The 17,194-nt window shown below is 41.2% G+C and overlaps 1 protein-coding gene across 44 annotated transcripts in view; it reads left to right on the top strand.

Moving 5' to 3' along the window:
• The window catches only part of clasp2 (cytoplasmic linker associated protein 2), a 75,060-nt gene that overhangs the window by 29,156 nt on the left and 28,710 nt on the right, over positions 1-17,194 (top strand). For all 44 annotated transcript variants that reach the window (XM_034705439.1, XM_034705455.1, XM_034705450.1 and 41 more), the window contains exons 8-11: positions 13,161-13,301; positions 16,255-16,328; positions 16,475-16,567; positions 16,667-16,812. In XM_034705439.1, coding sequence (XP_034561330.1) covers positions 13,161-13,301; positions 16,255-16,328; positions 16,475-16,567; positions 16,667-16,812 — 454 coding nt within the window. The remainder of the gene's footprint in view (positions 1-13,160; positions 13,302-16,254; positions 16,329-16,474; positions 16,568-16,666; positions 16,813-17,194) is intronic.

Raw genomic sequence — 17,194 nt, 5'->3', positions numbered from 1 at the left:
TTGTACCTTTAGGCTGCCCTGTCACCGTATCTACGTGTCTAACAGCGACAGCCGTGGTTGGTGCCTGCTCGGCTGTTGCAGTCTGTTTACTTGGAGAGAGGGACGCAGAGAGAGACACACAGAGGAGCTCAGGGTGTGTGTAGTTGCTGTGATGCTGTCTCTGGTGACAGCATTAGGGTGGAGGGAGTGTTTCTTTTAACTCCTACCTCTCCAGGGGCACCGCTTGTTATGCAGTCAAAGAATCTCTTTTACTTAAGTAGAAAAAGTAGTCTCAAAACATATTTGATCCATAATCCTTTACCTCACCTGAGACACAAGACCTTGCCTGAAGCAGCCTTAAAATCAGCTCACAAACCACACAACAACTAGACTTTAACAGAGCTTCATGCTATTCACTTCTACAGCTTCAATGATTTAAAACAATTACAGCTGCTGCCATGATCTTGGGAAATCAAACTATTAGAGTATTTTCACTTTTTCAAGTGGCTTATTTAAAATCACACGGAGTCTTGATCACATATCCCAGCTCCCCGACTAAACACAAACTCAAAGTGACCACAGATGCTCACCAGAGTGAACATGGTGTTGGCGGCATGCCTCGCTGTTTGGTCTTGGCTGCCACCTCAAGTGTGCTTAAGCTTCCTTCTTTCCTTCTTTCTATGCTCCTTCAGTTTGACCTGCCACAGCTGGCTGCTCCGAGTCCCCCAACTCCAATCTAGTGGTGCAATCCCATCACTGCAGACGAGGGCAGACAATTTAGGGTTTCTTTAATTACTGATCAATCCAGCAGATTCATATTATTATTATTAATTTTTTTTTTCCTAGTTACATTTTCAGGCTTTTTTTGCCTTTATTGACAGGACAGCTGAAGAGAGACAGGAATGCGGGGAGTAGATAAATGTGGCGCTTAGAACGCTAGGCCACCAGCGCCCCAATCAAGCAGATTAATATCTTGGTTAATCTTTATGTCTTCAATGACCCACAGTGGTGGAGAAGAAATACGAGGAGGAAACAAATGATTGTTTGCATGGGGTAATTTGATTGGATGAGGGACATTGAATGAATGCAGACATAGATTATAAGAGCACTGTGTGTCACTGTGTTTTAAGTGTTGATACAGTCAGTTAATATCAACTAAAAAGTTTTGATTGGATTAATCAGCCACACATGAAATCAATTTAAAACCAGTTGTTACTCATGGCTTTTAACAACCATATTCTGCCTGTTGTATTGTTGTATAGAAACAATAACACACTTGGGGCTGTGCTGTTGGTGTGATATGTTTGATCTTTTTGGCTCTAGTATTGTGCTGACAACCTGATTGAGGACTCTTGATTTATTTGCTCAGAGAACAACTTCTGTATACGTTAACTGTCTCAGTTTGGGTTGGGGTCACACCCATAGACTGTATAAAATATGGACGTAGTATCTGTGAGGTCACCCATCTGTTTCTGAAGCGCTGATTTGAGGCCAATCGTCAAAGGGAGCCATAGTTCTGCTGTCGAGCGATTGTGACTTAAAGAGGCGGGCTTTGAGCCTCCCAGCCAACAGCTACAGTGTTCCCACCTGTCAATCAAGTCAGCTGTGCCTCTCATTGGAAGACTCGTAATCTCAATATCTATGAAATTGCCGTGTTAGAAAAAAATTTCCCCCCCATAACAGTGTGTGCCAATCGAGAAATGAGCTATCCAGACTACACTCATCTTTTGTACCAGGCTGTAAACATGTTTATTTCTGCTGTAAAGATCGTCTTCTTTGAATTGGTGTGTATGTGGTTTCCGGTACTTCCAGAGCCAGCCTCAAGCGTATCCTCGATGAACTGCAGTTTTTAGCACTTCCGCATTGTACCCATATTTTTAGACCGGAGGTTGCTGCTTGGTCACAACAGCAGGTTGTAAAAGATGACCACAGTCTCAATCTAAAGCTGCTTTGGCTGACTTCAGTAGTAGTCCTATATATGCATATATATCGCTACTGACTCCATTTAAGATGACACAGGAAATACAAAAGGATATATAGGGTGTACTGAGTGGTGAACTGTGGTTCCCAAAGTGGGGTCGGGACCCCCTTGGGACACAGATAGGGGAGTTAAAACTATTTGAAATAATATATATTATAATAGTGGTTACATTTTAAAGAGAAATACTAATAAAAAATATTTTCCACGTTTTTATTTGTTACCGCAAGACCTCTGAGGTGACCAAGCCAGATAAACGATGGTATCGGTGATAGCAGGGTTATTTACAGCAGCACAGGAAACACAACAATATGTGTACATAGGTAGTCTGATTCTCTACAGACCTGATCATTCTATCTTAAGTCTTTTTTTTGTTTCTTCTGTTGTGTCCGTTTTGGGATTTTTCTATTGGTGTATTCCCATGGCAGTGAGGAACATTTCACCTACGAAAGGGACAGTAGGGGTTGTCTGCTGAAAAATTTGGGAACCCCTGGTTTAGAAAGTGACTTTCTGTGCTCCACATGTTGTTATTATATCACCTATCAAAAAAGAAGACTGGATAGAGACGTAGAAATGCAATTCTTCTCTCTTGTCACATATTTGTCTATTTCTGGCAACATATACGGTGATGGACAAAATCCTGAATGTGAGGCCTTAAATAGTAATTCACAAACCAACTGGTTGCGTCACATTGGCTATGTATGCGTCTTTTGTCGTGTCAGTGACCTCAAAAAGCGACAAGTCTTCCAACGACTCACAGCAAACTCTTATTTTGGTGTGAAATTCAACTAAAGACCGAACAAGAAAGTAAGAGACAGAATATGATCAGCTGGAACTTCTGTTTCTCAAAACAAGCCATAAAAATCCTTCCAGGAACTTAACCTCTGATTACAGATCACAAACGCACACCTCACTTTGAAAACTCATGCGTGTGTGTGCACAGACACATAAATTATTGGTTCCTTGATCGCCCCACATCTCATTTTGGCCAGCTCTGGTTTGCTATGGAGGGTTTAAAGCAGCTGTTGCAGAGAGAGGAGATGGAGGAGGGGAGAAGGGAGGGCAGTGGGTTGAAGGAGGAAGCTGACAGAGATCTGTGGCAGTAGGCGAGTCACAGCGCTGTGCCTATCACTGCCTCTCCCTGATTCATCATGACAGAGACAGAGAGAGATTGAACAAACGAGAGAGAGAGAGAGTGGAAGAGAATACAAAGGAAAGAACAGAGGAAGAGGAGCAATTCGCCACTCACAGACAACAGGACTTTTTTTAATCCATAACACACTGTAACCATGGCAGTTGGGGATGATGGCGATGGTAAGTGTGTTTGTGTGTGTTTAATCTCATCTGGCGACTGATGCTGGCACTCAGACAAAGGCTTGTCAGCATATGGTTTTAGATTGAAATCAGCTTAAACTCCGAGTGCTTTCACCCCGAGTGCTCCGGCTCAGATTCAGGCTACATCTGCAAAGTGCAGGAAAACCTGGGTGCCCTGAAGTGCCTCAGTCACTTTGTGCGGTGTGTTTGAGAAGGTGCACGGAGCGACTCTTGTCTTATTTTGTCAAAAGGGACTTATTGTGTTTTATATTTAAATTTCATACAAAAAGGAGAGAGGACAGGAAGAGATGGTCGTTCGTATTTCTTGCAGCCGGAGGCCTTACTCTAACCCAAGATATCAGCTAAGTATGAACTTTAGTTACCTTAACCCAGCAATGCTTACAGTGAAGTTGGGATTCATGTACACTTTGAGGTTTGTTTCATAGCTCCGGCTTTCTTTCAGCACCGATTTGCTTAGTTTCTCTTCCTCCTCTTTACTGTTCTTGCGGCAGTATATGTGATCAAAAGTGCGTTTCACTGTCTCCTGTTATTCCTCAACATCCAGAGTCCTTTGACTTTAAAATCCTCTCCACTGGTTATTTTATTGTTGATTATGAACAGTATATCACTGTTTGGATAAGGGCATCGTAGCTCCGCTTCTCTTGACTCCAGCCTTGGGTTATTCACCACATTAAAGCCACAAATCTGACACAGCAAGACAACAGAAGAAAGGGTGATTTGTTAGGATGAATGTTGAATATCTATCTTTGAGGGGTTTTTTTTGTGGCAGTTTTTTTAAAACATACTCTCAAATAATTTCACATTGAGCTGTCAAGTACACAGGGGTTTGTATATGTGAGAATCTGCTGATAAAATCAAGCTGATATAGAGGTAGTCACACAAAATATTAAAAATATTATATATATATATATATATATATATAATACTATATTGCAATTTTTCATACATGATTAACAAACCATCACATGCATTAAAAAAACGAGAATATGTCTCTTCATTTTGCAATTCGAACATTATAACAAGACACTTTTACAAACATAGCAGGTCTAGACCTGCAAACTGTTAATTATTAACTAAGACCCAACATCAAGACGGGATAAGATCCAGTCCCCTCTTAAAACAGGACTCAGTCTGATCTCATCTTAATCCACTATGAGCATTGCACCTTGCAGTATTTAGCTTGTTACAGCAGCGAGGAAAAACGATCTTTTAACAGGCAGAGACCTCGAGCAGAACCAGACTCATGTTAGACGGCCATCTGCCTCTTCTGACTTGGGGTTAGAGAGAGAGAGAGAGAGAGAGAGAGAGAGAGAGAGAGAGAGAGAGAGAGAGAGAGAGAGAGAGAGAGAGAGAGAGAGAGAGAGAGAGAGAGAGAGAGAGAGAGAGAGAGAGAGAGAGAGAGAGAGAGAGAGAGAGAGAGAGAGAGAGAGAGAGAGAGAGAGAGAGAGAGAGAGAAGTGATAAGACGGATAGTAGTAGCTGTCAGCAAACAAATCAGTAAAATAAACTTTGTGTGTGTACGCCATGAATACAAATCCTGATATCAAAGTTCCCTGCAATCCCACCAGTAAGAGCATTTTGTAAATACACAGATCAAGATATGAGTTCTTCCCTCTACTTTCAGCAGTCTATAAATGTTGCTTACTTTGTTTTTGTTTCGACATCTTGCATGAGGTACCAGAACAAACTTGATGTTTATCCCAGTTAATAAGACTCTCCCCTCATTGTTAACTCAAACCTATAATCACTGCATAGAAAGTTCAGTGTTATCTTTATGTTTAAAATCTCAAACTTCCATCTTCATAGATTTGTATGCCTCTAATAAGACAGTTGAAAAAGTTTTTACATGAACATGGCAGGTCAAATAATCACTGTCTATTTTAACTGTCGAAAAAACAGATCTTAACCAGACTATAGAGACAAATGAGTAAATATAAATGAGTAATGTCAGATTATAACAGAGCTACTAATCGTTACATAACCCCTCAGAATAACACGACTGACCCACAACACAGACGGAGCACAGCGTCACTGAAGCAAAAGAAAAGAGGGCGAGCAATCATCTGTTATCTCTGAAAACTAAATGAATATTAATAATGTGTTCAACCTTGAATGTGTGTGTTTGTGTGCATTTGCTTGAGGTGTTTATGTGTGAGAGAGTAGACCATATCTGTGCTGCCGGTGCTTTGCTAAGGTCTGACTTAATGTTAGTAGGTTTGGTCTCACACGCACGCACGCACGCACGCACGCACACACACACACACACACACACACACACACACACATACACCGTAGAAGCCCAAAGATATTTGGTGCCCTGCAAACTGACCATCAGTAGCAGCTTTCATTGCTTGCACAGTACTTCAGTGTTGACAGGGACTGACACACAGACACACACACACACACAGACATAGACACACCTACACACTCACACTCACACTCACACTCACACACACACACACACACACACACACACACACACACACACATACACACGCACATACACACGCACACGCACACGCCCTCTCTCTTGCAGACATGCTCATTCTGCTTCAGTGCATCTCCTGCTCTGTTAAAGGAAAGCATGACCCCGTTTCCAGGCTAGGCTGGTTGCCATGGCAAAGCTTTCCTCTGAATATTATGGTTTATCTCTCCCTCTCCCTCTCTCTCTCTGGCTCAAAATTGGGACTCACATTATAAGGATGTGTGTCTGTGAGTGCGTGAGTTTTCCTTTAAGAAGCTCAGTTTCTCTGAGCTGGGGTGAAATCCGAGCAGTCTGTCTTCTATTAGAGAATCTCAGCCTGAACCACAGACTTCTTCTTCTCTCTCTCTCTCTCTCTCTCTCTCTCTCTCTCTCTCTCTCTCTCTCTCTCTCTCTCTCTCTCTCTCTTTCCTTCCTCTTTCCTTCCTCTTTCCTCTCCTCTTTTTTCTCTGATACTCTGTCTCAGGCGAAACTGGGTTTCCAAAAGCAATAGATCAGATCATCTACTTTATTGACAAGAAAACTTTAAGTGTTGAGAAAAATATATATTAATGCTACATTTATCACTGTGTAATACCGTCATAACCTTATCATAACCTCTTTATTTAAAGAGATGGTTATGGATGTTTTGCTCTGAAGTTGGAGCTGTGTGTCTCATGGTCAAGCCCTCTCTTGTCGTTTACTTTACTTTGCAGACACAGCAGCCCGGAGCTTTTCAACATCTTTTGCTCAGCCTTTGCTCCTCTGTAGTCACTCTCACATGTGAGCTGTGTTGCAGTCTGAACTAAATGTCCATGTTTACTTGTGCATGTGCACACAGTCACACGAGTCCAAGTGGGAATATGTGACATTGCTTGCTCTCCTGCAGATTACAGCAGATCAGCACAGACCGACACAAACCAGTGTTTTCTGTGCAGTGCGTCTTAATTCCTCAGAAGATATCTGGTAGTGCTCTCAGTCACATGTTTAGATTTTCTCAGCTGTACACATGTGATGGTGTCAGTCCAGTCCTCCTGCTCTCTGGCCCTCTGTTCACTTGTTCTTTTGTTTGAGAATAATCAAGGTTTGAGTCGAATGTTGGGACCGAACTACCTGTGGAGGAAAGTTTAAAACAACCAGTGCACTGTTTGGGTTTATAACTGGTTGAGATATGTTCTGCACACCATCACATGAGCTCCTATGATCAGTCAGACCTATCAAGACTGGTAGCTTGCCCTGAGATTTGTCTCTCTGTCAAGCACCTTTACATGTTTTTAATATCAAAGTAAGTTTGAAATAAGCTTCTTCAAAATGCTTGGTCTCTTTTTGGTCACATAAACCTCTAGGTTTTACATTTTTTTCTAAATCAGTTCTCCCCTTTGAGCAGTCGCACTGACAGAAGTTGTGTCTGTGCTCAGGATTGAAGCACTGCTGCATGTGTTTGTGTTGTATGCAGTGGGCCGCCTCTGTCTGTGTCTCTGAGCTGTTGAAGCTCTCTGCGGGGAACAGATCCAGTGCTGCCATCGTGTGGTCACAGCTGAATATCTGTGTGCGTGCAAGCGTTTGTGTTTGTGTTCACAGATCTACCATTTAATCACTAAAGTACTCCTGCTAGGCTGTATGACCTTGCATGTAGATTATGTATTTTTTTTAGGATGGGAAATGCGGTGGGATTATTCCCACACGGATTAGGGATTGACCCAGTGAAGCCCTGCTGCATACTTTTCCAGATGTTTTTAAACATGTCTTGTTTTGACCTCTGACTCATTATTTCTGAAAGACTGAGTAGATCTATAAATGTAAGCTAGCCGTCCTCTCCTCTTTTTTTGTTTTTTTGAGCCACTGAAACGAAGAGAGGAGGGAATCTCGGCCTGGAGTTTCCATGGCAACACTGTCTGGTGCATGGTAGAGCTGATATCTCTCGCTGCGTGTGTGTGTGTTTCTGTTTCTGTGATTGTGTGTGTATAGACTTGTTATAAGCATGGTGTGCCATTTTATCAGGCATTGTGTTGTTTTCATGACCACGATGCTGCTGCGTTAGGGTCCGTCCTGAGCAGCAGGAAGTCAGAGAACAAAAAGATACTCAGGCTGTAGATTAAACTAAAGTGGATATCAGTATGTGGACAAGTGACCATCCACTCTTCTCCCCTCCTCTGTTTGTTGCTCTGTTCATTTGAGAAGCTGGCCTGCACCGGTAGCCATGGCAACAGCATGAGCACAGACTACTCTCTCTCTCTCTCTCTCTCTCTCTCTCTCTCTCTCTCTCCCTCTCTCCCTCTCTCTCTCTCTCTCTCTCTCTCTCTCTCTCTCTCTCTCTCTCTCTCTCTCTCCCTCTCTCTCCCTCTCTCTGGTGTCTTTGCTCTGCCCTTCACCCACAGACATTTACTCCCATGGGGTCTGACTAGACAAAAGTGGGAGATGCAAATAATGCTAACACTGATGCTAATCAATGCCTGACAGAGTGTTGCTAATTGGTCGTCGGGTTTTGTTTGAAAGCAATTAAATTCTCCGAGCTGGTGTCCGATGCTGTGAATGTATTTGGCTCTAAGGTGTCTTTGTGCTTGAACTTCATTCATTTGAGTTTAGATTAGGGGTGTAACGATTCTTTTTAACAACGATTCGATTAATATCACAATTCGTGGTTGCCGATACGATTAAAGGAAGATATTGGTTCATTTAGAACGATCCGATCAGAAACGATTCAGTGACTTGAAATCAATTCAGTAACTCTTTAGCCAAAAATTCAACCAGTGAGACTGTGAGATAAATACCTTGATACTGGACAGTCCTATATTCCTGTTGTTTCTTATAAGGGAATCAGGAATCAATTAATTATGGATATAAACAAACAAGTAAACAACAATTAATGGCAAATGCATTCACATTTTATTTGAATAAAGTGCTACCAATACTTCAGGTTGAATTGACAGGAGCGAGCGACTTATTCAGAACATCTTCATCTTAGCAAAAGCCAAAGTGTTTCCACATGCTGGACCTCAATGATGGCTTGATCATTTCTGGCTCGCCGGCTTCTCCTCTGCCATCTGCCATGCTGTGCTTTTTTTGTCTGCAGGTGCATGGCGATGACGTCACAGACAGGCAGCCTGAATTGAGAAAAAGTCTTTATCATTAAAAGTGCAAAAAAACAAATCCATATAAAGTCTGCCGTGCTTAAATCCAATGTGTTATTTCCCAGTATCGATACAATTGATTTATTACCTTTTAAATCGATGTTAGATTGATATATGTCGTCCGGAAGGCCAACTTACCGAGCACAGATCGATGTAGTCGGATCATAGGAATGTAAATCGATACATGGATGTAATAGATGAATCGTTACACCCCTAGTTTAGATTAGTTCATATAAGGGTGTTCATCAGGTAGGAGGAATCTTGTTGTGTCCTCTGAGCCTCATGTAGATGCTAACGGTTATCTCAAAGCCAGACGTGAAAATGATCTGTAACTTGGTTATGATAAAATGAACAGTCACTCAGTCGGTTTGAAAAGAATGATTGAACACTTAAATCTCCATTTTGGGAACCAGGAACTCCTTATAAGCGTTTGTGTTCTCAGTGAGAGAACACACAGTTTTTATATCCAGTGTAAAAACTGTGATAGTCCTCATGAATCCTTCTCTTAGATGTTCCTGTTTGTTGGCTTTACATCCATTCGAGTGAAGAATAGAAACAGGAAAAGAAAAAGCTCAATGTTAAAGATACAATGACTGTTAAGCTGACATGAAACATGCATTCAGACACACTACACAAGACAAACTCATCATGTTTTCATCTTCACAGTTAAACTTTTAGTTACTTCTTGAACCTTTAGCAGAATCAAAACATGCAACATAAACATTCCCACCTGGATAAACTGCATCGGTTGATTATCATCTTCAGATGCTTCTCTTCTATGACCAAATGATATAGCATTGTTTCCTTCCAAGCCTGACATGGTTACAGCAGATAGCTGTTCAACAATGAGTCTGGTTCTGCTCGAGGTCTCTGCCTGTTTGTCTTATTTCCATAATTTGATTTGATTGAATCAGTTTAGTAGAGTGTTGTTTTGAGTTGTGCTCTCTCCTTTAAGATTACTAAGGGTTACGGGCAAAGTGATATTGTTTCCCACAATGCAGTGAATGCATCACGGTTATTCAGTGTTCAGTTGTCCTACGGTTGCAGTGGACATGAAACGTGTTTGAAATGCACAGCAGAAGTTGTCTCTCTGCTCTCGTTCGTAGGTTTTGAGTTTTCTTCCGTGTCGCTGTCCCTCGTCTCAGCTGTGTTTACATTCAGCTCTGAATGTCTTTAAGCCCCACCTACCTCTCACCCCGCAACATTATTGGCTGTTCAATGCCGTCTTCTTCTTCTGCCGATTGTTAGGTGGCAACTAGCATTGAAGGCTCATTAACACCCTCCATTTGATGTGGCCAGGGGATGTAATTACATGTTTATTTATATCAATTTTTTTGCGAAAATGTTTTATATTTATATCGAGAAAAATTATATCCCGATAATTATCGTTATCGAATTATCGCCTAGCACTAAATCCAACTGAGAGTTTTGCTTGTTCTGTTTCTGTGAACCAAGCTGAATTCTTTAGACAATCTAAACAAGTTAGAAGGCAGTGTGAGTGCTGTACAGAAAATAACAAGAATCCAGCATCACACTGCTTGGTACCTATTTGTCTTTCAGATTTCGTGCTCACAAGTTAGGGCTACAGAATAAACAACAATTTCATAGTGTTTGAAAATAAAAGCATTTGTAAAAGTCTGAATGAAAACACAAAGGGCCATGTCTTAACACTGTTAAAGTAGGGATGCACGATACTATCGGCACATTATGGGTATCAGACGATATTGGCTTTAAAATGAACTATCGGATATCGGCCAATACGCTGATATCCAGCGATATAATTAACCGATAAAATAATGGGCTGCTGCACACATCTTGGGGTCATGTTTTGAGTTAAAATTTAATTTAAGCAGCAGTCGGTAAGGTACATGTAGCTGACTGATTTAGGCACATTTACTGTCAAAGAGTAAACCATTTTATTTAATTTTGATTCAATTGCTGTACAGTTGCACTTTTCACATGTTCGCTGTGAACAGAGGTTAGGTTTACTTACAATGTCATATGTGAAATTGGCCAAATTTGCCCTGGTTGTGGGTTTTGTTATGATTGTCTCAGGGAGAGCATCATCCAAGTTTTAAGTAGGATGTATCTTTTTGTATGAATTTTGTTTGAAATAAATAAATATGCAGTTTTAAGTATTAAGTAATTTTCTTATTTTGCAAAAGAAATGAATATTACATAACAAATTTGATCAGAGTATCACCATAATACTGTAGGCTAATTCCAATACAGAAGAGAATTGGTGATCTCTGCAATTAGATGTTCGGAAAAAATATATCGGTATCGGTAATCGGCTAAATGAGTTGTACAATATCGGCATATCGGATATCAGCAAAAAATCCAATATCGTGCATCCCTATTTTAAAGCATTCAAATGAAGCTACCAGCTACCCTGACATTATTTTGCTCATATCCTGCAGGCCTACGCAATGTAAACATGAATTAATACTGGTGGAAGATTGAAAGTTTCACTTTTGATCTCACAGTCGTCTGATTTGAAATCCGGTGTCCTGTGACAACAGAGCAGACAACCAGAAATATGCCACAGTCCAAATACTATCTGACTGCATTCGCTGAGTAGGAGTGGGAGGGAGGGTTATGGCCTCAGATGATGGAGGGGTGTGGTCTCAGTGCCCCCCCCCCCCCCTCCTCCTATAATCGCTCCATCATCCTTTTGTTCATCTCTGTGTCTGAAGAGTTATAAAATGTGTTGTCTCACAGGTAAACGTAGCTGCATTAACAGTGTGTTAAGAGGTTACTGACAATTATATGAGTGTGAGACGAGGAGAGAGAGAGAGAGTGTGAGAGGAGGAAGAGTGTGTTGTCAGTGGTAATGAGTTTAGGTCTTGCAAAGAGAAGCTCTGGCTTCTTAATATTCTTGGGGTGTCTCTCTTTCTGTGTGTGTGTGTGTCTCCTTTTCTCTTCCATCACTCACACACACATTCATAGTTCTGCCTCCGCACTGGCTGCAACACTATGATGTCACCTCTGCTCTGATTGGCTGTGAGGCTGCTGAGGGAAGGAGGAGGAGAGATGCTCAGAGAGAGAGAGAGAGAGAGAGAGAGAGGGAGTGTGAAAGAAAATGCCGGCACTTGTATGGGTGGAGGGTGTTTGGACAGCGATGTGAGGTGTCTGTGTGTGTGTGCGTGTGTGTGTGTAGACCCAATGTGAAGTGTTTGTGTGTGTGTGTTTGTTGGGGTACGGCTTGGAGAAGAGGGGGGACCCTAATACCACGCCCTCCCTGAAGTATGAGGCGTCTGATCTGCCAGCGGATCTGTGACTGTGAGTGCAGGGATGGACCTGGGTGTGTTAGTGTGTATACGTGTGTGTGTGTGTGTGTGTGTGTGTGTGTGTGTTTTGTGTGTGCAGTAAACGTTGTTTCACTGTACATAATGTTTATGTCTGCTTCTGCTGAACCTTTAACAATAGGCTGTGCGCTCACTGTTAGCATTCAGCTTGTATTCACACATGCATGCTAGTCAGTAGATGTTGCTGGTTGACTGTGTGTAGGTAAAGTGATGTATGAGTCAAGGTGTTGGGTGGTGGCTTTGGCGCATTTCTCCACGGCTGGTTGTCAGAGCGACCGGAGCGAGATTGCATTCCAGTGCCAACAGCTTCATTCGCTGTGTGTGTGTGTGTGTGTGCGTATGTGTCCTCTCATATTGTAGTCCACAAGTGTACTCACTAGTGGATGCACATTTTTAAAAGCTGCATCGTTGTTGCCAGTGTGTCTGAAGTTTTACTGCGAGCCCTCGAGCTAGCTTTGTTTCTGCTGCCGTGCAGATTATGGATTTGTGTTCCAGAGAGTTCTGCCAGTCACTGAACGAACAAGTGGGCATCTTGATCATTTTGTGTCTTTCCGTGTCTCTCTTTGAAGGGATCGTATGTGTGTGGGTTTGCTTTTTCCTCCTTTTTAGTGGCGTTTGTAATTAGTATTGATTTAGTGATCCCTGACCAAGCTCTCTGTAGTCCGCAACCTCCCCCGTTCTTTGCCTCTCATCTTTACTTTTCTCTCTGGTGTTCATTGTCTTCAAATAGCTTGAAGCGTTTCATGCTTTTGTGACGAAAAGAAGGAAAAAGATCCAAGAGCATTATTGTTCAGCATTATAGAAACCAGACAAGCTGATCTCTTTTTGATCTTCCATTGTAATTCTGTGTCTGCTTGTGATTTAAAATGATTCCCACACAAGCTGTGAACACAAACAATCACTGCATGATATTTGCCTGCAATATTGTGTGACAGCTTTGACACTCTTCTCTCTGTCTTCTTTCTTCAGATCGTAGTTTTGATGATGACGACAGCGTGGACGGGAACCGCTCCTCCTCGGCCCAGGCCGCCTTCAAGGTCCCAAAAGTTCCCAAGAAGCCTGCAGAATCCTCCACTGCACGCAGGCCTAGTGCTACCGGTGGGAAGCTAGGTACAAAACTTCATTTATATATCTACACACGGTTCATACATGTTCCGATTTTTCCTCCAAGTTTGAAAAAGTAGAGCTTTTCTGTCATGAGAAAGCAGACATTGTATCATTCAGTCATGATAGAGGCTTTTGCAGGCTCGTTTAAAACAACATGCATCAGCATTTTTACAACGAGCGAGCCGTGCTTTGTTGAATGCAGAGGTCTAAATGATTAGTTTTCCAGTCTGCATCACATTCCTACATTCAGTGTCACTATTTTCACATCTAAGAAGTTGTTCAATGTGGATACAGTCCACATAGAAGTGATAAACAACGAGCCCTAAAGATTAAGGCCATAAAGCATCATAAGAACTGACCTTTATCCTCTTTGTGGAGAATTAGCTGTATACATTTGTGAGATTTTGACATTTAAAGCATTTCAATTAGTGGGTCCTCTTTTAAAGTCCCTCGTTAATGTCACTGGGACACGTCTTACAAACTGCATGTCCCTGATCTTTCTCAGAGACAGTGTTAAAATCCCATACTGCAGACATTGTCTTTCCTGTTTGACCATGAAAACAAATATGAGTTTGTTCAACAAGTGGCCTCCTCTGTCCAATAAAAACCTCAGTAGTTAAGTGCACTAACTTACCGGCATTAAATTGATGTGTTAAAAGATAAAGACAGATAAACACGGCTACTGACATCAAAGCATGGCACATTGTTTGCCAATGTCTGTCAACAGAGCAAGTATCAGCTGGTGCATCCCTGCTTTCTAACAGCCTGGAGTTCTTGTCTCATGCTCTTATTGATTCAGTCGGGACATTTTGACACATGTTCTTAAGATATCTATCCCTTAATGTGATGTTAAACTTTTTTTTCATAGTTTGAACTTTGAAAGTTGGTCCTGGTATCCAAGCCATGTTGGATCTACTTCAGGATCTTAATATATATAAAGAAAATTCAGTCCACATAATTAAACAAAATCTGTGCTACAGACTTTTGACGGTCTCAAAAAAAATTCACTACGAGTCCAATCTCTCCTGGCTTTGGATGTACCCCCTGTACGACAGTGTAATAGTAGTCTGATGGGATATGATAGATAGTGAGGAAAAAGGAAGCATAAAGAACTTGAGAAAGAAGACACTGCACAGTGACGCATTCTTCAGAAATCTGATACAGTCCCATATTCTTATCATCTCCTCTCCGCCAGATCCTCCTGCTATAGAAGACTGGAGTCTTATGTTTGCTTCATCTTTGCATGTATTGATCTCCCCCCCGTCCCTCCTCCTCCTCTCTCTGTCGGAAGAAAGCTTTGTTCCAACTACCACACATACATGCAGCCCATTTCCTGCTCATATATCTGTGTCAGCATTAACACTAATACATGCTCACACACACGAGTAGTTGGATGTGTTTTACGATCAAGCAGCCCGTCTGAGTCCTGCTACATTTGCTCTGCTGGGTAGAAACACAAGACTGTAATCTCTCGTCACTCGGATCATTACAGGGTTATTGATTGTGCAGCGGCTGTAAAAGGCTGGAGTCAAGGGCATGCTGGGTATTTCTCACACATAGGTGTACACTTCAAAAACCCTGAACCACTCACTTATTATTTCTAAGGTGAAACTATTAATACATTTTTGTTTTTCATTTGATGATATGGAAGAAGTAAATCTTTTATTGTGCTACTTGAAAATGTCTGTGATGACCGTGACAATGGGAGGCCCTATTATTTTGCATTTGCATTAACACGACGGATCGCCCACACACTCTTGCTACACCAGACTGCAACACTCACACTGAAGAGGAACATTTAGATTTTGCCAATAACTGAATGGAAAAAAATCTAGAGCTTGAAAAATAAAAATAAACATCCTTAATAAGAAATTGATGTGCCAAAACTCCTCTCAAACACAGGAGTGCTTTATATTGAAATATTGAATACACTTTATTCAACATAAGTTATTTTGATGACTTGAATACCTAAGCTAACTTAATTATGCTTGTTACAACAATTACTGCTCACCCTGATAACATACCATCAACTGTTCAATTTCATAAAGCGGGCAACAAAAATGCCAATTTGCTCTATTTTGTATATCTGATGCTCTTGTGATGTGTCGTGTTTTCATTGTCATGCTATCCGGACAAATTGTTTCGACCTTTTGTTATTGTTCCTATCTGGCATATTTACATGGATGCTAGGTTGAAATGTGCATTAATATGCACTGTCCCTTTAAATAAATACATGATAGAGTATGCCATGTAACTCCCTGAGAACAAAGAGGACAATTTCCTGTGCTCCTTAAGAGAAATGTTAAATTTTTCAATTATTTAAATAGCCTCTCTCTTCCACCATATTTATACCATCCCTTCTTCTTCTTCTTCTTCTTCTTCTTCTTCTTCTTCTTCTTCTTCTTTCTTCTTCTTGTTCTTCTTGTTCTTCTTCTTCTTCCTTCTTCTTCTTCTTACTTCTTCTTCTTCTTCTTCTTCTTCTTCTTCTTCTTCTTCTTTCTTCTTCTTCTTCTTCTTCTTCTTCTTCTTCTTCTTCTTTCTTCTTCTTCCTTCTCTTCTTCTTCTTCTTCTTCTTCTTCTTCTTCTTCTTCTTCTTCTTCTTCTTCTTCTTCTTCTTCTTCTTCTTCTTCTTCTTCTTCTTCTTCTTCTCTTTCTTCCTGTGACATTCTTCTCCCTCTCCTGCATCACATTCTATAGTATTTTTGTTCTTATAAATTCCCTCTCTGTCCTTCTCACGTCACTCTTCAGCCTCTCTGTGCTCCTGCAGAAGTGTAAATCAGCCTTGGAGATGGAGGAGGTGTGGTCTTCAGGGCTCCCCCCCTTGAGACATATGATTGACATGTCCATTAGTGCCAGGAGGCCTGTTAGAAACAAAGGCTACTCAAACTATGTGTGTGTGTTTGTGTTGAACTCCTGTCACACAAACTTATGTTAATACACTGCTCTTATTTTCTAGTATCCAAGGATAGTGCGGGCGGGATTGATGAAGAGGACTTCATTAAAGGCTTCACAGATGTCCCTGCAGTGCAGGTGAACTACACACTGAAGCAGACATTCTCTCACGTTTATCTGTCACGTTTTTAATAAGCAAGCTGCTCAGGCTATCAAGGTCAGACTGTCTGAGAGACTGACTTTTCTTCTCTTTCACATGTTTTGCTCTCTACCTTTTACTACAGATCTACTCATCAAGAGATCTTGAGGACAACCTGAACAAGATCCGTGAGATCTGCTCTGATGACAAACACGACTGGGACCAGAGAGCCAACGCAGTCAGTTCATGCACCTTTAATGCCATTCCTTTATTGAATTATATCAATTCAAAGACTTTGATTGGAGTCTTAAATGTATTATATATTTTTCCCCCATAGATGAAGAAAATCCGCTCTTTGTTGGTGGCGGGTGCGCAGTCTCACGACTGTTTCTATCAGCACTTACGGCTTCTCGATGGAGCCTTCAAACTATCTGCTAAAGACCTGCGTTCACAAGTTGTCCGAGAGGCGTGCATCACTGTGGCGTGAGTGTTGATTTATGATACCCCTGTCACTGGAGGGTAAAACAGAAGTGGACAAATATAGTAACATTTCAAGAAAAGTTGAAATTGAAAACACACATTTTAGAGGAAGAAACTCCCAAACTCAATGTGCCAGCTCTTTACCTACATAGTCATGAAGGTTAGCTTGATATACAGAGAGAGGAAGTATGACTCCCCCAAAATGAATCCCTCATTCATTATTTAAAACTTGAATTTTTTGTCTAGTGGAATGGCATCTTATTTGTCTAACTTAAAAGAGCAGAAGTATGAGACTTCTGATTTTTTTTATTTTTATTTTTTACGTTGTTTATTTGTGCAAATCAAAGCATGGACATATTTGATTCCATGAAAGTAAAATAAACTT

The sequence above is a fragment of the Notolabrus celidotus genome, chromosome 16 (genome assembly GCF_009762535.1).
Source record: "Notolabrus celidotus isolate fNotCel1 chromosome 16, fNotCel1.pri, whole genome shotgun sequence".
Lineage (NCBI taxonomy): Eukaryota > Metazoa > Chordata > Actinopteri > Labriformes > Labridae > Notolabrus > Notolabrus celidotus.
Note: the sequence above shows the minus strand (reverse complement) of the source record. Positions and strands in the feature narration are given on the sequence as shown.